Source organism: Gracilinanus agilis, chromosome 4 (genome assembly GCF_016433145.1).
Source record: "Gracilinanus agilis isolate LMUSP501 chromosome 4, AgileGrace, whole genome shotgun sequence".
NCBI lineage: Eukaryota > Metazoa > Chordata > Mammalia > Didelphimorphia > Didelphidae > Gracilinanus > Gracilinanus agilis.
In genome coordinates, this window is record NC_058133.1 from 132,469,419 (window position 1) to 132,494,797 (window position 25,379).

Sequence of the window (25,379 nt, forward strand, 5' to 3'; positions counted from 1 at the left end):
CAGAGTTCTTAGGAATCTCTGGCAGGAAAAGTAGACCCATGTGACTGGTTCACTGGCAATCTGCCCTTTAATATTATCTGCTCTCAACTCAAGAACCACATCTGCTTCATGACATTTGCTAAATGTCATGGATGTCCTGAAGAACACCCACTATTCCCAATCTTACTTGCCATTCTCCTTCCTCACACCAGGAGCAGAGGTTAGGACCAAAGACCCATGATCTCACTTGTTTTCTCTCTAGCCTTCCTTCCCTAAAAAAGGGAGGCCAACGGATCTAGGCAAAAGGGTAGAAATGGATGTCTTAAGGACAGAAGGACTTGATCCACTGTCATGAGACCCTCAGATACCCTAAAACAATCAAATTCGGATGTCTGTACTTTCTCCACCATCTCCATTCCTATTGAGCGACTCTAGTTATCAGCAGGCAGCCCAGTATTCTATACATAACCCATACTAGACTAGTGGGTTGAGTGAATGGCTTTTACCATCACAAGAGATCTGTTCTTCTAAAAATATTTCTGTCACTATATAGCAATCATATATAGAGGGGAAAGTTTCTTCCCCATCAGATTCAACTATCTCTCATTACAAAAATAAAACAATTCAAAAACATCCAATCTAACAATATATATGGTATTCTTCCCTAGTTATCATTGGCCCCTCTGATATGATGAAAAAGGTACATTTTATTTTTTGTTCCTTGGGACCAACGTTGGTTTTTTTTAATTCATAAGTTTAATTTCCTCTTAGACATCTTTTCATTTATATTGTTGTCTTTGTATATATTACTTTTTTTGGTTATGCTCCAAAGTTTCACTGTTGCTAGATTCAAGGAACTGAAAGCAGATTATTCACAAATTTCAAGAATTTGGAGTTGAAACTTCAGAAGTCATCTAGCTCAATTCTCTTTTTAACTTTGCTGATTCTTGACTATTTACTTCTTTGCTGATTCTTGACTATTTACTTCTATAAATTCCCCAATACTCTTCAAGAAATGTCCTGCAAGAAATCTTGCAGATTTTGATGAACAAGCTGGAAATTTTCCTTGAGATCTCTTGACTTTATGTGGATAACAATGGAGCACTCAGACTATCTATCAACTATTCCTTATTCTTTTTCTGTGGCTCTCATGCCTCCTTTTATGGTCATACATTCATGGATAACATTCTTTATGCTGCTTTTTCTGTGTAATTCTGCACTGGTAACATGTTACATTCTACTCAGGTTGATCACATGCTTCTCCACCACACTTTGGGTAACCTCTCAGCTATAATTTTTCCAAGATGATGGTGTTCCATGACTCTCAGTGGTTCAACATCACAAATACTCAAAGAAATCTGTTATATCATTAACAGGGTTTATTCTTTCTAGTGATAGAAATTGTGTTGTGAAGTTCTTGTTAATGTCTTCCCATAAGTTTGCCACAAGTAGTCTACCCAATATATTTGAGGAACCTTCATTTTCTCTTAATATCAAGAAAAATCTAGTGGAAGAGAGCTTATCTAACAGTTATACCTCTCTTGAACAGCATAATGGGGCATACATTTCTTTGATGACATTTCCTACATTAGTTCTTTTCTGTAGTTCTTCATTTCTTATGTATTACAGTCTCCCCCATCCATCATACACCTCTCTATTTCCCTCTGAGTGATAAACACTTATAATTATTTAAATACCAAAAGAACTTTGCTACAGTTTGCAGCTACACCAGCAACATGGGTCTGTGTTTCTATGGGTGCTTTCATAGTAGCTATCATACAATAATTTTTGGCTATTGAATGACTGAGAGGAATTTGGAGCCATTAAAGGAACTTTCCAATCTCCCAAAGACAGTCCAATCCATTGTCTCCTTCCTGTTTAAGTTGAACCCAACTTATTGTCCATTTGCAGTATATATCCCAGATATAGTTAGGTAATAAACAGATGGATGGATAAACTCTACATCAACCACTATCCATAATCAGAATAGTTGTTCTTTATTTATTTTATTTTCCTTATATAGATGATTAGATCAAACTTTTTGAATGGTTATGGATTTGGGGGTTGGGGAAAAGAGCTACATAATATTTCAAAGATTCATGCAACCACAATATCATCCTGAAACAGGAGCACCTGAAGCACTTTCAATATCTCTAGGAAATCCCTTTTCAACATGGATCTCCACATCTATGAAGAATACCTTTTGGGATCATATGCCTCCCTGTTTTATGCTTCACCTAATAAGAATGATTAAAAAGTTGTTGAGCAAGGTTATCTTGTTATATTTTTCAAGAAATCTTACTGAATTGGGAAATATGTGTGCAAAACACCTTTTTTTGGAGAAGAGCCCATCAGGCATCATTTTCCTTTATCAAATCAAATGCCTTTTATGGTTCAGCAATAAACTTGGTAGGATTGTTCTTTCTCTATATCTTGCCAGATGGTTTTGTGATGGTAAAACATTCTATTATGGAATATTACTTGCTAAAGTTTGCTTATTCCCTATGAATTCCCTCCTCAAGGATACTCTTGATACATATATTATTATTCTCATAAATATTTTCTATAAAAGGGAGGCAGGTACATAGGGGTGGTAGTTTTTGAGTTCTCATTAATGTTTTACTTATAGTAAAAAGATCCAAAAACTTTTTTACATCTTTAGGTATCTTCCCTTCCTTCAGGAACTTCATAAATTGATCTCTCAATGCCCTCACAATTGTGTAACCTCCAGCTAGGTACACATAGTCTAATCCAGTTACTTTTAGTATATTTGTTCTCTTTATGTGCCATTTCCCTGTAGTTAATGAGCACTCCAGGAACAGTGAAGTTAGAGGCTAAATGCTATGGCTCTATTTCCCTTAATAGCCAAAAGATTTGGTTGTAAAAATCTTTGCAGATCATTTCCATCCACCTTCTGCTGTTCTCCTTTCATTTTTATCTTTAAATGCCTTCAGGGTGATTATTTAATTGGGACTCTAACCAAGCTTTCTTTCCATTGATTTCCCTCATATACTTCTTTTCTGTTTTATGAAGCAATACTGCTCATAACCTTCCTCTATCCTTCACCATAAGATTTTTCAAAAGCATTTGTATTCTAAACCAGTAATGCCCTCGGCTACCATATCTCTCCACTCTGGCAAATAAATCAAATGTTTTCTAGTGAAGGTATTTTCAGGCTTTTTTTTTAAACCCTCATTACAGTAATCAATTGATATCAGGCTAACCTTTTGTTTGAAATTATTGTAATCGATGTCTATATCCTTTCTCCTATCAGTATCCTATTTATTATTATTAATAATGTTAACCCCCTTGCCTTCTGTCTTAGTGTCAATTCTAAGACAGAAGAGAGGCAAAGACTAAACATTTAGGGTTAAGTGACTTGCCTAAGTTCACACAGCTAGGAAGCATCTGAGGCCAGATTTGAATCCAAGCCCAATGCCTGGCACTCAATCCACTGCCCCCTATCAATAACTTTTTAAATAAATTGGGGTAGTATTAATTACATATCATCTTTCCCTCTTTTTATTTTTTTGTTCTAGATTTGTAGAAATTTTAACCTTTGCTCTAAAGACATGGTAGTTGGACTCTTCATGTAATATGATGATAGCTGATTCAGGAATTACTCCTACATCAGTAATGAGTCATTGCTTGTCTACTAAAATATATTCATTTTCATTTTTTTGTAATATTACTCAGCATTTACTATTTCCAGAGCCTTTCAATTCTCTCCTCTGAGAAAGTATTTATAATGTGCAAGCATGAGATTTCTGTGTTGTTTATGTCTTTGGTTTCTCTCGTTGCTCATTTTTGATCCATGTTTTCCATTATATTTTTCATCATCCTCACCTAAGCCTACTTCGCATGAAAGTTACCAAGGATCAAAGTATATACTGAGTAATTTGGAGGATATCATCAAGTTCTTCACAGAATTTTTCTAATTCTTTATCTTCTCCAACAGATGTTAGTGCGTAAGCCACAATTATTCTCACGCTCTTTTTCCGAATATTTATTTTGAGCACCATGATATGAGATTACTGAATATCCCATGAAGTGATCTTTCTTGTTGTCCTTGGATCTATTATAAATCCAATTCTGCCAAGTCCTTTATTCACCTCTCCAAAGAGAATCCATGAGACAACCTTACATTTAGTTGAAACTTCTGCTTTCTGGTTTCACTCAGAGCAAGACTGTCAGGGTGAAACAATTTAATTCCGATACTAGTATGATCATTCTTTGGACATCAGGTAAGGATCCTATATTTAAAGGATCAGTAGCTTAATTAATGTTATAGATGGTCAAAAGATTATGCGGGTTCCTTATCACCCTCTGCCCACTTTTCTACTATTTTGCAAGTGCCACTGGGGAGGTGGAAGAAGGTGACACAAATACAAAAATGTCATGTGTTTGTTTTGTGGGTTGCCAGGACTATAGAATTCATCATCAAGTGACCAGTCTGCTGCTGATTGTTCTGGACCATCTGTCTTAGAACCAATATACATTATTGATTCTAAAATTGGAAGGTAAGAGTTTTTTAAAAATAAATAAATGAATGAATAATAAAAGAAAATAAAAATCAAATGCTTTTTCATAGTGCACAATCCACATAGTAGAAATATTTTCTCTACACCTTTCAGTCAATGTTGTGTCGGCTATAGGCTATCATCTGTGAAAGCCCAGCCATAAACTTCTCGTGATCTCATTAGGGATGTCCTTCATATGTTTATATTATTCTCACCAAGATGGAAGAGTAGATGCAAGAGTCAGCAGTGACTGAGTAGACTTAAAGGAACAGAGTAAATTCGGGGTAATTTAGTAAATCTTATTAATTTCACATTTATAAATTGCTTTATAACTTACAAAGCACAACACTTCTGTGAACTGCCATTGCAAGTATTTCTGTTTCCATCTTACAGTTGAGGACCTTGCCACAGAAGACCCTTTTGAATTCAAGTAAAGCTTGTGGACCCCTTCTCAGAATAATGCTTTGTTGCCCACATTCATAACCTAACCTCAATAACTCAATAACCTCTCAGTCACCTTTTTTTAGTACCAATAAAGTCCGAGCTTTTTCTGAGCTTTTAGTATCCTGTCTTGCAGTCATCTTGAGATCCTATTCCTCAAAACTCTCAGAATTGGCCACCTGGAGGAAGGTCCTCTTCTGTATAGACTTGATGTGGCGTACTCAAAATTAACATGAATCAATCTGAGCATCATTGTGTATAAGATTGGCAAAAAAAAAAAAAAGTCTGAATATCTCTATGGTCCAATATTCTTTTTCTTGCAGAGTTCTGCACAGCATTTTTTTTTAGCAAAATAAAAACTTCACTCACGCTTGTCATAAAAGATTAAATTAGCCTGGGGAAGCTCCTGGTTGGACTGTAGAATGTTGCTATCATGCTGGGGACAATTATCTTCTTCAAACTGATCCAGCAGACGACCTATCTCCAGAACACCACCGCCTCTCCGTCCCCTCCCTTTCTCTCCAGTCCTCCCTGACTCACTGGCATGCTAGCTACTTAAGAGCAACTCCAAGGGGTTGGATAGCTGAAGCCATCAGCCTGAGTCCATCAAAGATCCTGCTGTCCAAATCTTTAATCCTCCATCTTCCACTGGAGTCTCTCCCCTTCTTGCCATGAGAATGATAATGCAGATATAGCACTTCCCCGGATCTCTCTTAGGTTCTTATGAGACTTCTAAAAAGGTCCCAAGAGCAACTTACGTTTAGAAAAGAAATTATTCAGAATAGTTTGGAGTCCATTGGCAGTGACTTCAGAATCCTAGAAAGGAGAACCCAAAGATTGATCAGGTCTTGAAAGTATTTCAAAATATCAAATGAAAAGCAGAAATTTTACAGTGGGATTCACATTAATCTATTCGTATCCTGTTTTAAAGAAACTGAAGTCTTTCAAAAATTAAGTTCTCAATGGGAATAGATTTTGAACAATGACACATGTATAACCCAGTGGAATTGCTTGTCAGCTCCGGGAGCAGGGAGAGAGTGGGGAAAATCATGAATCATGGAACCATGGGAAAATATTCTAAATAAATTTTTTAAAGATTTATATTTAGGAAAAAAATTTAGTTCTCAGGGAAAGGTTTATGTGATTTAGTAGATAGAGAGTCAGATTTAGAGACAGGAGGTCCTGGGTTCAAATCTGACCTCAGATATTTCCTAGCTGTGTGACCTTGGGCAAGTCACTTGGCTTCAATTGCTTAGCCATTAACTGTTCTTCTGCCTTGGAATCAATACATTCATATTGATATGAGTATCAATTCTAAGGCAAAAGGTAAAGGTTTTTTAAAAAATTTAATGGGTTTGATTATATTAAACTAAAAAGCTTTTGTATAAACAAAAACAATATAGTCAAAATCAGAAGGGAAACAACAAATTGGGAAAGAATCTTTATAACAAAAAACTCTGACAGGGGGCTAATTACTCAAATATACAAAGAGTTAAAGCAATTGTATAAAAAATCAAGCCATTCCCCAATTGATAAATGGGCAAGAGACATGAATAGGCAATTTTCAGGTAAAGAAATCAGAAGTATCAATAAGTACATGAGAAAGTGTTCCAAATCTCTAATAATTAGAGAAATGCAAATCAAAACAACTCTGAGGTATCACCTCACACCTAGCAGATTGGCTAAAATGAAAGAAGGGGAGAGTAATAAATGTTGGAGGGGATGTGGCAAAATTGGGACATTAATGCATTGCTGGTGGAGTTGTTGTTAGTAGAGAAAGATGTAATTTTTTCCTGTTCCAGTTCATGGACTCCCTGAAATTCTATCTATGCTCCCCTTCCATGGTTCCTAAGTTAAGATCCCCCAGCTTAGAGGAACCTTTTAAAAAAGAACCTTAAAATGACCAGAGCAATGTAGTATAGAGAAAGAACACTGGTCTTAGAGTCAGAGCCCAGGAGGGACCAGAGTTTAAATCTTGCTTCCAACTCTCAGAAGCCTTTGGAACAGAAGCAAGTCCCTCTTGAGCTCTCTAAACCTCAGCCTCCTCACCTGTAAAATGACAACAATAATACCTGTATACCTCCTCACAGGGCTGTTGTGAACATCATAAGACAACAAAAAGCCCTTGGTAAGCTTTAAGGTACCCATAAATGTCAACTATAGTATTCTTTTTTTAAAACCCTTACCTTCTATCTTAGAATCAATACTATATATTGGTTCAAAAGCAGTAAGGGGCAGGTAAGGGGGGTTAATTAACTTATCCAGGGTCACGCAGCTAGGAAGCATCTGGGGTCATATTTGAACCCAGGACTTCCCATCTCCAAACCTACCTCTTAATCCACTGAGCCACCTAGCTGCCCTCCACTAGTATTCTTCATAATAATAGCTATACAAAAGATTCAGCTCCTGGACCTTTGGTAAGGATACAAAAGTATTTTCATCTTGGGAGTAGAAAGAAATCAAGGTCCCAGCTCTTCAGAAAGGCTCCACATGTATTTCTAGGTTGAGTGATGCAGAGGGTACAGTTAGGTGGCACAGTGGATAAAATGCTGGCCCTGGGACTAGTCATCTTCCTGAATTCACATCTGACCTCAGATCCTTACTAGCTGCTTCCTCCTTTCCAGTGACTAGCCCTTTAGAAAGCCTTTGCATCCTCTATTTGGGGATTTAATCAAAAGGGTATAATCAACTTCTGTGGTGTTCAGAAAGCCTTGAATGACTCTGTTGTATGGAAACACACAGGATACATAACTTTGGTCCGAGTTTTGAGGATCCTCTAGGTAGCTGAGAACTGAATTTTTGAAAAAATTTTGAAATTCTTTGAGCAGGACACAATCACTTTGTTATTCAGTCACTTTTCAGTCATATACAATACTTCATGACCCCATTTGGGGTTTCCTTGGCAGAGATCCTGCCATTTCCTTCTCCAGTTCATTTTACAGATGAGGAAACTGAGGCAAACAGGGTTAATAGCATCACAAAGCCAGTAAGTTTCTGAAGCCAGATTTTGAACCCTGGAAGATAAGTCTCCCTGACTGCGGACAAATCATTTTATCCACTGTACCATCTCTCTTCCCCCTCTGCATCCCTAATAGAAATAGCTGCTGATTGTTCTGAGGATGTGGAGCCTCTGTTTCTCTCTCTGCTCCCAAGGCTCCCGGGGCCCCTTCTTCTCCCCCCAAGAGTAAAGCTTTGGCTCTCTCTCTGAGACTGCCTGGCAGTGCTCTTCCCAGCCCTACCTCTAACTTGCTTCCTGGCCTCTGTGTTGCTGTGGCAGTCCCCATCCAGATAAGCTGAGGGGAAGGGGAGGGGGGAGAGAATGAATGGAAGACGCTGCCTCTTTTCCATAAACGATGCACCTGCCTGTACTCAGGTGCCTTGCTGTAGGTTTTCATTCAGGAGGCGGATGGAACATTTTGTCCTCTGTGTACAGCATCAGAAACAAAAGGGAAAGGGAGGCAGGAAGCATCTTCAGCATGCTAAACTCAGGGCAGGTTGCCTTAGCTTTCTTTACACCTGGGCTGCGCTATTCCTTCTTCTTCTGAAGAGTATTGATTGAGAGGGATTTCAGCGGCTGAGGCTCTGTAGCCAGAGGCTCTGGAACTGACAGGGCCAATTTACAAGAGGAGAAAGGCTTTTGGCAGAACCCAGGCCACTGGGGCTCGCTATTTATTCAAGAGAGAGCAGCCCCGAGCAGGAGATAAAGCACCCCGGAAGGTCCACGCCCTGGAGGATCCTGTGGGGGTCCAGGTCTGTGAAACGCTGTGATTCTCAAATGATTGAAGCCCCAGTGATGGGAAGGACCCTGAGGGCTGGAGACAGCCCATGTCAGGGGAGATGCTGTCTGGAGGTGAGCATCCTTTTTCATCCCTGGAGGGGAGGAGGTGGCAAGGGGTAGGGAAGAAAGGGGGGGATGAAACTGACTTAAATAGAAGGTGATGTGGGGTAGTGGACATGGAATCAACAAGGTGTAGGTTCAAATCCCACCTCTGACACTTGATAGACGTATGACCTTGGGCAAGTTACTTAATGTTTGTAAGACTCTACTTACCTGTAAAATAAGGACATTAAACTAGATAGCTTCAAAGGTCCCTTCTGGCTCTAAAAATCTGTGATCCTTGAAACTCTTCATGGCAGTTTCAGGAGTTTTATTTACTCCCATACCTACCACTCACCTCCCCAGCATGCTTCTCAAAAAGACTCTTGAACTGGTCTTCTGCTTGACCTCCCTCACTGGGATGTGGCTAAAGGAAAGGAAAAATACAGAGTTAAAACAGGGGCTACTCGATTCAAAGACAAACACAATGCAGGACTAGTTCCGATTTATGTAAAGTGCTTTGCCCACCTTAAAGCACTACAAAAACATGAGCAATTATAGCTATAGCTATAGGGAGAGCAGAAATCCAAGAGTCAACTTTTTTTTTAACCCTTACCTTCCATCTTAGAATCAATATTGTATTGGTTCCAAGGCAGAAGAGCGGTAAGGACTAGGCAGTGGGGGTTAAGTGACTTGCTCAGGGTCACACAGATAGGAAGTGTCTGAGGTCAAATTTGAACCTAGGACCTCCAGTCTCTAGGTCTGGCTCTCCTTCCACTTAGCCACCCAGCTGCCCCCCCCCCAGGAGTCATCTTCTTAGGGATGAGAGGAAGGGAATTTCCATGGCTTTTCACCACTGGGGCTTTGATAAATTATCTATAAGAGATTAACATTAACCAGCAGAGCAACCCCTTTGACCCATGGCAACTTTTTGGTGTAACAACTAGCTGAGCAGCTCTTACAAGGCAATATGGGGGAAATCCTATACTGCCAAGAAAACAACAATAACAACAACTCACATTTATATAGTGTTTTAAGGTTTAGATAATACTTTCTTCACACTACCATCATGAGGATAGTAAACAGAGTTTCTGTGGGCCCTCCTATAACCCCATTCAGAAAAGGATGGGGGCCACAAAAGTTACTCCCCAGAGATAATGAGGAAAGAATGGGTTGCCCCCTGAATAACATGTCTAAGTCAATGAACCAATTAGAAAGCATTTATAAGGTGTTAAAAGCCTGCCTTAGAGACATGAATCCTAGGACCCAAGTTTTCTACATACACACATAAGTAGCACTGTGGCCCTAGACAGGTCACCTATTCTCAGTTTTCTTTTCTGTAAAATTAGGAGATTATCTTTGATGATCACCAAGACCCCTCCAGCTCTTAAGTCTATGATCTTAAAATCCCTGGGAAAAATCACTTAACCTTAAAGTGTTCCCAGGCAATTTTCTAAGGGCATAAACTGCAGATGGGGTACTAATCTGCTTTAGTAGGGGCAGTTCCCTTACCAGCAAAGGTCTCCATTATGGGAAACCAAGGAAAATGAGGTAGAGGTTAAGTGACTTACCCAAAATCAAACAACCATAAAAGTCTGAGACTGAATTTGAACTCAGGTCTTCCTGACTCCAAGTCTGGCATTCTACCCATTGCACCACCTAACTGCCTCTATGCAGATACAAGGAAAGGATATCATGTGGCTAGGTTCGGGTCTTCTCTGGGGAATATTTATTCTAATTACCTCAGAAAACGTATGTACCTGAGAGATGCCCAAAAAGCCACAGATCCAAAGATTTCTGTGAATGAATAAATGAATGAAAGAAAAAGGCACATATTTGAAACCTTTACACTGTGCTGAGTCCTCGGGGCTACAAATATACAAAATAGATAGTCCTTGACCTCAAGAACTTCACCTTCTAAAAGAGAGGGACAATCCACACGGGGAATGGTAAGTAAGTAGGTGTTTCTGCCATCTTAAGTGTGAATTTAGATATTGTGCTTGGTTCCTGAGTATCAGAAACCCAGGATCCTGGCCACTACTCCCAGACTAATTCTTACACAGTGATTCCCACAGGAAATGTTCACATCTGTGGAGGAATTCAGAGTAATCAGGAGAATAGAGCGAAGGAGAAAGAATGCATGCATTTTCCGCTAGGCATCCCTGATAAGAAATTCCTAATGGTGGAAGAGTGGATGTTCCTTGGATTAAAAGGGCAAGGAATGATCTCATAGATCTATGGCAGGAACAAGCCTTCCATGGCTAATCTTTGCCAGGGGAGAGAGTATGCCACCTGCAACCCTCAGCCAGCAAAAACAAAACCAAGCCTCAGTAATGTGAGTGGGATGGCGGCAGCCACAGATGTCGCAGTCTGTTCTCTCTCTGAAAAGTACCAGGGGATCCTTTTATTTCTGATTGGGCATAGAAGCAAACAGAATTGGGGCTGTGAAATATGAACTGCTCATGCTACCCTGCTAGTCCTGCCTCTCCCCCCCACCTCAGGACCCTTCTGTCTGGCTCAGAAACATCACTGCCTAGAATCAGGAATGAATATCCCTCTCACGATGCTCCATCCCAGAAGGGTGATAACATGAGCTAAGCATCATGGTCTCCTCATTAGAGTCAAAATATCACCATCCAGGGACAACACATACAAAAGGGATGGTTATCGGCACTACCCTGAAACTCCAGGTGCCAAGCCCTATCCATTGCCTAAAATTCTGCCCTTAAACTCCTCTCCTCGGGAGGCTTTCCCAAATGAACTCTTCCCAGATGATTCAGTCCATTCACCCTCGCCCTCATCCCCAAGGAATCATAGACTCAAATAGTCTCTGAGTAGGAAGATACTTTGGAGGTCATACCAGGCATGTCCAGCAGCTAGTTGGCACAGTAGAATTCTGGACTTGGGGTCAAGGGAATTTGAATTCAAATTCTCCCTAAGCTACATACTTAGCTGTGTGACCCTGAGCAAGTCACTTAATTTTTAATTTGTACCATCCTCAGTTTCTTTTTTTGTAAAATGGAACTAATAATAGCATGTATATTACAGAGTAGTTGAGAAAACCAAGTGAGATATGGAAGCCTATTGCAAAGCATTTTAGTTATCTACATGCAGCTGTAAAGATACAGATACCACAAGTCAGCTAGGTGGCACAGTGGATGGAGTGTGAGACATGGAGTCAGGAAAACCTGAGTTCAAATCTAGCTTCAGGTCATTACAATCTATGTGACCCTGGGCAAGTCACTTAATCCTATTTTCTTCAATTTCCTCATCTGTAAAATGAGTCAGAGAAGGAAATAGCAGACCACTTTAATGTCTTTGCCCAAGAAAACCCCAAAGGCGTCACAAAGAGTCAGACACGACTGAATAACAAATCCCAAGTCAAGCAAAATGTTTAGTCTCCTGGTGGGTATTCTCTGACTGAGAGGCAGCCTCCATAAGGACCAGAATCTGAGCCTTAGAATCAGAAAGACTTGGGTTTGAGACCTAATTCTGGGTTACCATGATAAAGTTAATTACTTAAGTGGCTTAAGAGGTTTGTCAGGGCAAAAGGAAACCTTCTAAGACCATAAGCTACAAACAAGGTGAGTTCACAAACAAACAAAAAAAGCCTGGGTTTGTTTGTTTTTTCATCTGTCCACCATTCATCCTCCACAAGGTCTCTCAAGGGCAGGAACCATGTCTTTATACTGTCTCTCAATGCAGGGTGTTATGGTCAGCACATGGTAGATTGGTGTGGCTAACCAACAACATACAGGGGGTGATCACCACTTCAGGTGGTAGACAAAGGACACCAAATTGGATTCCCTTAGGGACCGCCAAGGCTCTTGGAAAGATAATGGCTTCCAGCTCCTTCAGAACTTCTTCAGACAGCCACAGAATGTTCCTCATTCTATTAACCTTGATTTTGACCTTCGTTGACATCACTCAAGATAGATTCCCAAACAAATCATTTACCTTTCCCAAAAAAATCCATGAGTTTAGAGCCGAGGTTCTGAAACTTTTTTGTGTCATGTATTTCTGGAAGTTAGTGGTATTTGTGAACCCCTTCTCTACACTTATAATTGAAGGAAATGTCAACTTTTAGTTAGAGGGGTTAGTGAAAATAGAGTTGTATTTTTTCCCACCCAGGTTCACAATGACCTTTGCAATGAAGCATGAAGAACACAAGTTTTTCACCCTGAAATCTGTCAGTGGACCTCTTGGTTCCTTGAGGAATCATGAAGCTCACACTAAAAACCCTTATTTCAGTGCTTCAGAATGGGTGCTTACCTCATATGGGTTTCCAGCTACCTTGTCTCCGATTTCCCTGAAACACAAATACTCATAGGAACAAAATCAACATAAAAAGGACAGAGAGTCTAGCTAAAGATTAATCTTCTCTGGAGTCGCTCTAAACATTGATGGGGTGAGTGGAAGGTGAAGGGTGAAAAGGAATTTCTCTCCTCAACCACTTCCCGACTTCCTAAACCACCCAGTAAGTCTCCTTACTGACAAAGATCCTCATGCCTTTCCAGGCATCCTCTGAGATCATATACTGTAGGTACCAAGTATCAGATTTATTTAGCTCCCTCAAAACTTCTAGGGTCATACCATCTTTTAACCCCGTGAAGAACTCTGCCAAGAAAAACTTCTAGAGGGCTCTCTTCCATGGCTAAGAGTACCAGTTACCACCCTCCTCTTTTCCTTGGGACACTTCTTTGATTAGAAATGTCTACATTAGTAGCAATTGCACAAAACCCTCTTCCACGTGTTTTGGACGGAACACAGAAGAGGTGTTTGGTTTTACCATCTGGGGTGATTCTATAGCTCAAGAGCTATTCCAATTAGATGGAAATTCTCCTGAGCAAACAGCTGCTTGCATTCTCCCTCAGTCTCATTTCCAGCCCTCACTCCAAGTTTTGTACTACATGTGAACTCTCTTCCTCTTTGACTTTCCAATTTCTGGCCAGGTCACCATTCACTCTGTCTCCCATGTCCAAAACCTTGGTGTCCTCTGACTCTTCCCTCTCTTTGACTTCCCATATCCAACTAGTGCTCTTGAAGCATTCTCTATAATAACTCTCAAATCTATCCCCTCCCCTACTATTACCTGTTTAACAGGACTTTGTTACCCCTCTCTGGACTATTATAATAGCCTCCTACTCAGCCTCCTCTCCCTACTCCCCATTCTGCACTCTAGTATCTGCTTCATACTATCAGATTTTATTTTTTCCAATCCAAGTTCACAGAACCCCTGAATGTATCAGTGGACCTCTTGAGGCACCATGAAGTTCAAGCTAAGAACCCCTAGTTTAGTGCTTCAGAATGGGTGCTTATCTCATATGGATTTCCAGCTAAGTATTTAAAGTTTTAATAACATACCTCCAGACTAACTATTCATTATCTCATTTAGTAACTCCTTGTCAAAACCCTTCAATGATCTCCTACCTCTTTTTTTTTTAACTTTACTTTCTGCCTTAGAACTGATTTCAAGTATCGGTTCCAAAGCAGAAGAGCAATAAGGGCTAGGAAAGTGGGGTTAAGTGATTTCTTGAGGGTTACGTAGTTAGGAAGTTTCTGAGGTAAGATGTGAGCCCAGGACCTCTCCTCTCTATGCCTGGTCCTCTATCTACTGAGCTATCTAGGCATCTAGGTGTCCTATCCCCTACTTCTTACCCTAACAAATTTTGGATTCCTTAGACTGGTACACCCCCTTTCACCCAAACCACACACACACACACACACACACACACACACACACACACACACACACACACACTGGATTTCCACCCATCCAGATCCCACCAGGATATCTTCTTCCCAAAGGTGTATCTAAGAACTATGGACAGTCTTTCCAACTATCCAGAAACTGAACTCTCCCCTTCCATGAGTTCTTTGAAACTCAGTTTGCTAACTGTATTCCCAATGCTTAGCACAGTGCCTGGCACATATTAAGTGCTTAACAATTGCTCTTCCATTTCATACCACCCTCACTTTCCAGTTTTATCTCCCTCATACCCTATACATACTCCATGCAATACCTTTTGTTTCTAGTTCTGTGCCTCCGCTCTTCATTTCCTGCCGTTATCTTCATTACCTCTCCCTATTTAAATAATATCCATCTTCGAAAGTTCTTTTTAAATCTAAGCTGCCTTCCCAATTCATCCCTTCAGGAATTAAGTTGCATTTTGTGCCTCTCTTGTTGTCAAGACAGCACACATCTGCTCAACACCTACTATGTGCCAAGCATTTTGCTAAGCACTGATGATACAAAGAAAGGGGAAAACACGGTCCTTTCCCTAAAGAAGTCTTGCATTATAATTATGTAAGTATGGCATCTCCCTGCTATTGTCAGCCATTGTGTTCTGTGCGCAGTAAGCAATTAATAAATGTTTGTTGACTGAATCAGTGAATACTTGGCAGGGAATCACCAATCCATGAATCCTTGGTCTATTGTCTGTTGTCATTTTATAGATCTACAGGAACCCTGTTGGAAGCCTCATCAGATTGGCAAGTGGACTCTCAGCACCCCAGACAACAACTGGAATCTTCCTCCCAGCCTCTAGTAATTTCCCTGCTGGTAATCTTTCCTATACTCAGGTTTATCAGGCTGCCTGCCACATGAAGGAGCTCATACAGGGACTTAGCTTCTTTCTCTGAGAATATCCTCAAGAAGAATTCTCCATCCTTGAATGGCTCAAAGGTTGACGGCACCACCAGGTACTCTCCCACAGGGAGGTGGATCCTGCTAGAAACTTCTCGAAGGTTAAAGTAGGCTGGGGTTCGAGCAGCAGGCTGATGTCCCAAGAAGAAGTCCTGGCTCAGATGTACTTCAGTGTGGTTCTCCAGCTGCACAAATCAACATTTAGAAAGTTATTTTTCATAGAATCATAAGCGTTGAGTTGGGAAGGATCTCAGAGGCCATCTAATCCCACCCTCTTATTTTGCAGATGAGAAAGCAGACACAGGAAGGTTAAGTTATTTGCTCAAGGTCACATAGAGACTAAGTATTAGAAGCAGAATTCTGAACCTGGATCTTCTGACTCCAAAGCCAGCCTTTACAGTTTCCCATGATTTTTCTCTCTGTTATAAAATGGGGCCAGAAAAATCTATCCTAATATTATAATTTGGAGAATTATCATTTTGCTTTTTTTTTAGCTAGATACTTGTCTCCATGAGTCTTTTAGCTGATTCATACAAGCTATTATTCAGACATTTAATTTGGTCAGCAATAGAAGTTTAAATCCTGAGCTTCCAAGGTAAAAAAAAAAATCAGAAATGATCCTCTTATCTTTTATTAACTGCCAAACAAACAGATCTCTGATAGGGAGGAGGCCTCCATCTGTTCAGGGAAGTGGTGTGCAATTGGATAACCTGTTATTGACACCATTTGGCCAAGACTAGTCAAAAAAGGTAGATTGAATGACTGATGGGTCAAAGACCCTGGGCTCTAATTCTGCCTCTGACTCCTTTGGTGGCTTCTGGTAAAGTCATTTCCTCTCTATGGGTTTCACTTTATTCATCTGTAAAATGGTGACAGAGGGGATCAGTAAGCCAACACTTGTTTGGGGGTGGGGGGAAGGAAGGGGATTATAGGGTGGGGTCATTGTTGAGTCTATGAGACATTCTAATTAAGGACTGCAAGATGCTTTGAAATCACAGATGCCAGATTATTATTACCGTAATTAAGTCTCCTTTTAGCACTTTATCTTCCCAATTAATCATCATTAAGATGATGACGACTATGGGTGATTTGCACCAATATCCTGGGGCTTCTGTGTGACCTGGAGCTCAACTGGCCAGATGGAGTACAGGAGAGGAGCTTTCTATCATTGGCCACAGAATCTCCTTATCCCATTGGACTCCCCCAAGTCTATTTGGGCACAAGAAACTGGAAAGGAAACCCAAGACCAGCCCCACTCCCACACCAAGGAGGCAGCATAATACAGTGGGAAAAGCCTGGATTTGACTCATAGGGCTTGAGTCCATATCCCAGCTTTGCTGCTTGATACTGTGTGATCTTGGGCAAGTCACTTAACCTCTATGGCTTCTATTTCTTCAGCTGGTAAAGGAAGGGTTGCACTAAGCCTATAATGTCATGATCCATATTTCCTATAAAGGATTATCCCAGGTCATCCATTTTCCTCCCAAATATGCAAACTGAGAAAACTTGTGTTCCATGGGCAGGGCAGCTGTGAGCTCATGGTTACTAAGGCAGCAGTGGTAGGTACAATCAGGGAGATGAACAAAGTCATCATTGTGGCTAGTGCAGGGAGGGGTTAGACAGGGCAGAAAGCAGGACACACGCTGGGCTTAGTAACTAGGGGGTATAAGAGCTAATTGCAGCTGGGACTGGGGCTGGGAGGAGTGGAAGAAGTGTCAGCAAAGGTGCAGAAGCAGAGAGAGAACTGTTCACAGGCTCAGAAAGGGATGGAAATCTGACAATGCATATAGTCCAACTATAATCAATCCCCATTTATTGTCTTCTGGGGGAGGGGTGGGGGTGGAGGGCAGGAGGCAGCTAAGTGGCTCAGTGGATAGAGTAGCAGGTCTGGGGATGGGAAGTTCTGGGTTCAAATTTGACCTTAGACACTTCTGAACTGTGTGACCCTGGGCAAGTCAATGAACCCTAACTGTCTAGCCCTTACCACTCTAATGCCTTAGAACCAATACTTGTATTAATTCTAAGACAGAAGGTGAGGGGGTTTTTTAAATGTCTTCTAAGTACTATGCTAACTGGAGGAGAAGAGTACTAATACAAAGAAAGAGACAATCTCTAATTGCAAGAAGCTTATATTCCAGTGAAAAAAGCAAGTACATCTATTAGTATTGGGCAACCAGATGACACAGTGGATAGAATATCGGTCCTGGAGTCAAGAATATTCATCTTCAGGTATCCAAATCCAACCTTAGACACTTACCAGCTGTGTGTGACCCTGAGCAAGTCACTTAACCTTATTTGCCTCAGTTTCCTCATCTGTAAATGAACTAGAGAAGGAAATGGCAAACCACTCCAGTATCTTTGCCAAGAAAGTCCAAGATGGTGTCACAAAGAGTCAAACACAACTGAAATAACTCAACAAAACACAGGATACATTTATAAAGGAATAATACAATGTAGCTAACTACCAGGTAATCTAGGAAGGAGCCTACCCATAGTTGGGAGGAATCAGAAAAGGCTTCATGTAAAACATGGTGCTTGATGTGGGTCTTGAAAGGAAAGGACTCTATGGGGTGAAGATAAATAGGGACTATATCCCTTGTAGGGAGGATAGACAATAGAGGTGGAGTGTCATATGTGAGAAATAGAGGAAAAAGCCATTTTGACTGGATCACGGAGTGTAGAAGGGGGAGTAGTCTAATGATGCTAGAAAGATAGGTGTGGAGCAGATTGTGAAGAGTTTGAAAGCTAAACAGAAAGGTTTATGGGTTATTTTTTTACCTAGAGACACTAAAAAGCCACTAGAACTGATTGAGAAGGGGGAATGTGGTCAGATCTATGTTTAAAGAAATCACTTTTTCAGCAGTGCTTAGGATAGACTGAAGTTGGGAAGCCAGGTAGGAAGAAGGGGCAGTAACCTAGGTAAGACATAACGAGACCCTAAATGAGGGGTGGTAGTGAGAAATGGTCAGATGTGAGTGATGTTGTGAAGGGAGAAAAAGCAAACCGCGGCAATTGATTGGATATGGGGATGGGGAAGAGTAAGAAAGAGTGAAGAGTCAAGGAAAATGCCAAGGTATAAACCTAGGGGACTGGATGGATGGTGGTGCCTTTGGTAGAAATAGGAAATTATAGTAAAGGACAGGTTTAGAGGGGAAAGATGATGGGCTCAGTTTCAGACATGCTGAGCTTGAGAATACATCAGGGATATCCATCTAACCCACTCAGTTAGGTGAGTTAGCAAAAGGTCACTTGGGTACCCTCTAGGAAACTGGGATTTTAGCCCATCTTTTGACTCCAAATCCAATATGCTTCCCTCCACATCATGCTGTTCCTTTTTTAACAAAATAATATTTGTTTGATGCCTCTACTCCCATAGTAGGGTCATATGTGTCTATGGAATTGTCATTGTTGAGTCATTTCAATTGTGTCTGATCCTTCATGGTGCCAATCAGGTTTCTTGCCAGAGATAATGGAGTGGTTTGCCATTTCCTTCTCCAGCTCATTTTATAGATGAGGAAACTGAGGCAAACAGGGTTAAGTGACTTACCAGGGATGAGTCTGAGGCTGGATATGAACTCAGGAAAGAAGTCTTCCAGACTCTGGCTCAGCACTTTATCCATTGTCCCATCTGGCTGCCCCTGGATGACTGACAGAAAGGACTCTGGATTCAGAGTATGGGGAGATATGAGTTCAAATCCCAACATTCTTTTTTCTAACTTGTGATCTTGGGTAAATAACTTAAACTGTCTCTCTGTATATAGTTTCCTCATTTGCAAATTAAAAGGGTTGAACCTGGTTGTCTCTGTGGTTCCTTTCACTTTTAAGGATCATAGATTTAGAGTTAGAAGGAACCTTAGAAGTCAACTAGTCCAACCCTTTTGTTTCACAGTTGGAGAAACTGGGCCCAAAGAGGTTAGCTGATTCATCCAGGATTTCCATGACTATTAAATTCTATGATTTGATCACCCAGAACAAAAGAGAAATAAGAATTCCAGCCCCATAATTTAGACCCCCAAACCCACTACTCTTATGCAGAACATTTATCTACATCTAACACCTCAAATGGGAGCTATCTGGGAAAGATGCACTGTAAATCCATGCCTCTTGATGGGTAATGTGAATCTTTAAGATGGGTAAGGAAAATACCCATTGTAGAGATTGAACCCATGACTCTGTGCTACTACCAATGGAGCTCACCAGCCACCAGGTCAGACCTCCAAGGCAGAGGAAGATGGCTGAGTAAATGCACCTTTGGGGAATTAAACTTCTCTCAAGTCAGAAGACAGAAGCTAGGTGGTAAAGTGGATAGAATGTAGGCCATGGAATCAGGAAGACCTGGGATCAAATATGGCCTCAGATACTTACTTAGCTATGTGATCCTGAACAAGTCACTTAATCCATTTTGCCTCAGTTTCCTCATCTGTAAAAACACATGGAGAAGGAAAGAGCAAACCACCCTGGTATTTCTGGCAAGAAAAGCCCAAATGAGGTCACAAAGAATCAAATGTAAATGGAACAATGCAACAATAACAACCAGGCAGGAGAGGAAAATGCCCATAAAGCTTAGGTTAAGAATGTGTGCTGAAATATTACTACTGGATGTGTATCCCAAAGAGATAATAGTGAAAAATGTGTGTAAAAAATATTCATAGTGGCACTTTGTGGTGGCAAAAAATTGGAAAATGAGGGGAATGGCTGAACAAATTATGGTGTAAGATGGTGATGGAATATTATTGTGCTGTAAGGAATGATGATCTGGAGGATTTCTGGAAGAACTGGAAGAACCTCAATAAACTGATGCAGAGTGAAATGAATAGAACCAAGAGAACATGGTACATAGAAAGTAAAACACTGTGGAACTGTCCAATGTAATGGACTTTACTACTTGTAGCAATACAATGATCCAAAACAATCCCAAGGGACTTATGAGAAAGAATGCTATCCTCACTGAGAGAAAGAACTGTGGGAGGAGAAACACAGAAGAAAAAACAAATGACTTATTGCTTGCTTATGAGTTGGGGTGCTTGATTTTAAAAGATTGCACTATTGCAAAAATGAATAATATGGAAATAGATATTATAACATTTGTATAACCCAGTAGAATTGCTTATTAGCTCTGGGAGGAGGGGGAAACAGGAGAGGAAAAGAAATGAATTGATGTAAACATGGAAAAAGAATTTTTTAAGTATGTGTTGAAAACACTCATAGAAGCAGAGGAGGAGAAGGAAGAAGGGAGTACAGGAACCTTTGGAAATGGTTGATTGATTGAAGGAATGAGAAAGGTGGATTTAGAGCTATAGGATCAGAGTTTTATAACTAATACAGACCTTCCAGGGCATCTAGTCCAACGTCTCTTTTTACAGATGAGAAACTTGAACCCTGGGAGTTTCAATGACTTTCTCAATTAAACATAAGCCCTAGGGATAGCTAGATGGCTCAATAGATTGAGAGCCAGACCCAGAGACAAAAGGGTTCAAATCTGGCCTCAGACACTGTTTAACCCTGGGCAAGTCCCTTAACCTCCATTGCCTAGCCCTTACCTCTCTTCTGCCTTGGAGCCAATATGCAGTGTTGATTCTAAAACAGAAGGTAAGGGTTATAAAAAAAGAATTAAAAATAAATGTCAGACCCAGAGTTCAAATCCAGGTTCTCTGACTAAATCTAGAACTCTCCATGTCACACAAGTCAAAGTTGTCATCGTAGCAGGTTGCTCTTTGAAAACCTCAGATGGGGAAAATGGTGACTGTACTATTACGAATGAAGTTCTTAGCACCAAAATAATAGATACTGGATTCTATGGAATTATTACAACCAATCCTGGCCCCAAAAAAGAGACATGAAAAGGTACTTCTCTCATGTCTATATAGGGCTGGGAGACCATGAGCCTAGAATGTTGCATATTGGGTTCAATTTTATTGATGCATTGGTTTTGCTAGATTCTTTTTTATCTCTTGTTATAGGAGATGTAAATAAAAATTAATTTTAAAGTGACATTTTTCTGTTCTTAGGCTCATTTGCTCTAAGATAAATCTCAAACCTCATTCCACAAAGAAAACATGGCATAATAGAAACACACTTGGATTTGGAGTCAGAGAACCCAAATTCAAATCCTGCCCCTGCTGTTTATTACTTGCTAAAATTGGGGTACATTTTCTAACTTATCCAGTTAAGAAACTTACTTTCCAGGGGCAGCTGGGTGGCTCAGTGGATTGAGAGCCTGGCCTAGAATAGGAAGTCCTAGGTTCAAATCTGGTCTCAGACCCTTTCTAGCTGTATAACCCTGGGAAAGTCCCTTAACCTCCATTGCCTAGCCCTTACCACTCTTCTGCCTTGGAACTAATACTAAATATTGATTCCAAGATAGAAGTTAAGGGTTTAGAAAGAAAGAAAGAAAGAAAGAAAGAAAGAAAGAAAGAAAGAAAGAAAGAAACAAAGAAAGAAAGAAAGAAAGAAAGAAAGAAACTTACTTTCTGCACCTGAAAAGTGAAGAGTTAAACTAAGGCTAGGTGGTACAGTAGATAGAGCACCAGACCTGGAGTCAGGAAGACCCAAGTTCAAATCTAGACACATAGTGGCTATGTGACCCTGGGCAAATCACTTAACCTTATTTGCCTCAGTTTCCTCATCTGTAAAATGAGCTGAAGAAGGAAATGGCAAACCACTCCAGTGTCTATGCCAAGAAAACTCCAAATAGGCTCCCAAGGAGTCAGACATGATTGAAATAACTGAACAGGAGAGCATATGATTCTATGATGCCAAAGGGGAAAGGAGAGGGAAAAAAAAAGACAAAAGACATGCGTTTTCTCTCAAAAAAAAAAATTCTTAAAAGTGCATTTCCTTTTCCTGGAGCAAAGACATCCTTGTGTAGTAGATCAATAGGGACTTTGGTTCTCCTATAATTATCCCTGTTCTCATCAGACAAATGGACCCAGAGGGGAATGGCCCATCATCACCAAGCCTCTTCATTCTGATGCCTGGTGGGAGGGGGGGATTTGCCAGAATTCTCTTTACCAATTTGTTCAGTTGATGCCTCAGAGGATCCATAAACTCAGAGGGTCTGTTTACATGAAATCCGATCAGTTAGAAGAAACTACAGCAGCCCTTCCACCCACATGGGCAGCAGGCCGCCATATGTTTCTTGCCCACAGAAAGGAGATTGCCAGCAGCTCACAGGTACATACCTCTTTAGGGATCTGTAAAGCAGAGAGAAAGAAAGACCTGGTGATCCAAGGGTTCCAAACACTTTCCCTTAAATACCCAGGTGAATGGGGCAGCTGGGTGACTCAGGTGGATTGAGAACCAAACCTAGAGACAGGAAATCCTGGGTTCAAATCTGGCCTCTGACCAAGACACTTCACCTCCATTGCCAAGCTCTTACCATTCTTCTGCCTTGGAAACAATATACAAGATTTATTCTAAGACTAAAGTTTTTTTAAATAATAACAATAATAATAATTATTATTATATTTACTAGAAGGGTAATCATATGGATTCTTCTTTAGGGATTACTGAGTGAAGTAGGAAAGGGAAGAAATAGTGGCTTAGAGAAGTCTGAAACAATTGGGTTAGGGAACAGAAGTGTCTTCTCTAAAGATGGCAAGAATAAGGAATATTTCATTCGCTGTATTTATAGTCCTAGTATAGGATACTTGATATATAGTAGGTGCTTGATAAATAATTGCTGATGTTTGTTTTTTAGTTATGAAGGATTATATTTTCATTTTAGAAATCTATATACTTTTATAATTTACATATTATAAGTGATATTTTATATATACACACATTCATAAATGCCTATACATAGATATATAGATAGATATATATATAAACTAAGAAATGTATATCCCAGTTAATTGGCTTAGCTACCTTCAGGTCAATTTTTAAATTTTTATTTCATTTTTTTATTTATATATATATATAAGTATATTTTATTTATTTTATTTTTTTTGTCATGGTTACATGATTCTTATTGTCTTTCTACCCTCTTCCCTCCCCCATCCTGGAGTTGACAAACAATTTGAATTATCCTTACTTGAATAATCCTTACTTTCTGACTTAGAATCAATACTGAGTATCCATTCCAAGGCAGAAGAGTGATAAGGATTAAGCAACAGAGATTATGACTTGCCCAAGATCACACAACTAGAAAGTATCTGAGGTCAGATTTGAACCCAGGACTTCTTGGCTCTGGGTCTGGCTCACAATCCACTAAGCCACCTCACTGCCCCTGTTGATTGATTTATGAAATATTCCTTGCCTTGGAAATGTTCTTCTGGTGTCCTTAAAATGTTGCGAAATCAAAGATCAACACTTTGGGTAAATCCCTTACGATAGTTTATGAGACAATCCAGTGATTCCCAAAGTGGGTGCTACTGCCCCCTGGTGGGTGCTGCAGCGATCCAGGGGAGCAGTGATGGCCACAGGTGCATTTATCTTTCCTATTAATTGCTATTAAAATTTTTTAAAAATTAATTTCCAGGGGGCTAAGTAATATTTTTTCTGGAAAGGGGGAGGTAGGCCAAAAAAGTTTGGGAACCACTGATAAAGACAATATAAACAAGAGTTGCACAGTTAGTAAATAAATGTTTATTAAGAACATATCTATATACAAGGAGTTAAAGCAATTGTATAAAAAATCAAGCCATTCCCCAATTGATAAATGGGCAAGAGACATGAATAGGCAATTTTCAGATAAAGAAATCAAAAGTATCAAAAAGCACATGAGAAAGTGTTCTAAATCTCTAATAATTAGAGAAATGCAAATCAAAACAACTCTGAGGTATCACCTCACACCTAGCAGACTGGCTAAAATGAAAGAAGGGGAGAGTAATGAATGTTGGAGGGGATGTGGCAAAATTGGGACATTGATGCATTGCTGGTGGAGTTGTGAAATGATCCAGCCATTCTGGCTGGCAATTTGGAACTATGCCCAAAGGGCTATAAAAGACTGCCTGCCCTTTGATCCAGCCATACCATTGCTGGGTTTGTACCCCAAAGAGATCATAGATAAACAGACTTGTATGAAAATATTTATAGCTGTGCTTTTTGTAGTGGCAAAAAACTGGAAAATGAGGGGATGTCCTTCAATTGGGGAATGGCTGAACAAATTGTGGTATATGCGGGTGATGGAATACTATTGTGCTAAAAGGAATAATAAACTGGAGGAATTCCATGCAAATTGGAGAGACCTCCAGGAAGTGATGCAGAGCGAAAGGAGCAGAGCCAGAAGAACATTGTACACAGAGACTGATATACTATGGTAAAATCAAATGTAATGGGCTCCTGTACCAGCAGCACTGCAATGACACAAGACAGCTCTGAGGGATTTATGGTAAAGATGCTACCCACATTCAGAGGAAGGACTGCAGGAGAGGAAACATATAAGATAAACAATTGCTTGAATGCATGGGCTGAGGCGGACATGAATGGGAAATAGACCCTGAACAAGGACACATGTTACAACCAATGGAAATGTGCGTTGGCCATGGATGGGGGGAGAGCGGGGGGTGAAGGGGAAAGTAGGGGCATAAAGTATGTAAACAGATTAAAAACGAATATTAATAAATGTATAATAAAAAAAAGAACATATCTAGGGGGTATCTGGGTGGCTCAGTGGACAGAGAGCCAGTCCTGGAGACAGGCAGTTCTGGGTTCAAATATAGCCTCAAATATTCCTAGTCGTTGCCCTGCTCTTATCACTCTTCTGCCTTGGAACTGATACTCAGTATTGATTCTAAGTTAGAAAGTAAGGATTATTAGAGAGAGAAAGAGAAGCTTCCTTAAATGGACTCAGGAAGCAGGTCACCTCCACAGGGAACCCAAGAAAGGCTAAAGAAAATCAGTAGAGTTACCTGCCCCTCATCCCTGTCTTGCCTCCCAGACCGCCAGGGTTACCTTCTAAGATAGAAGGTAAGGATTAAAAAATAATAATAAAATAATCTTCATCAGATAATAGGGAAAAAATTCAAAACTGAAA

General features: G+C 40.2%; 1 protein-coding gene across 1 annotated transcript in view; it reads right to left on the reverse strand.

Moving 5' to 3' along the window:
• Positions 1–25,379, reverse strand: part of CAPN8 (calpain 8) — a 121,999-nt gene that overhangs the window by 12,978 nt on the left and 83,642 nt on the right. The window contains exons 11-15 of the mRNA XM_044672725.1: positions 22,585–22,596; positions 15,377–15,588; positions 13,030–13,066; positions 9,116–9,184; positions 5,699–5,756 (exon numbers count right to left, since the gene is read on the reverse strand). Of these exons, the coding sequence (XP_044528660.1) occupies positions 5,699–5,756; positions 9,116–9,184; positions 13,030–13,066; positions 15,377–15,588; positions 22,585–22,596 (388 nt within the window). The remainder of the gene's footprint in view (positions 1–5,698; positions 5,757–9,115; positions 9,185–13,029; positions 13,067–15,376; positions 15,589–22,584; positions 22,597–25,379) is intronic.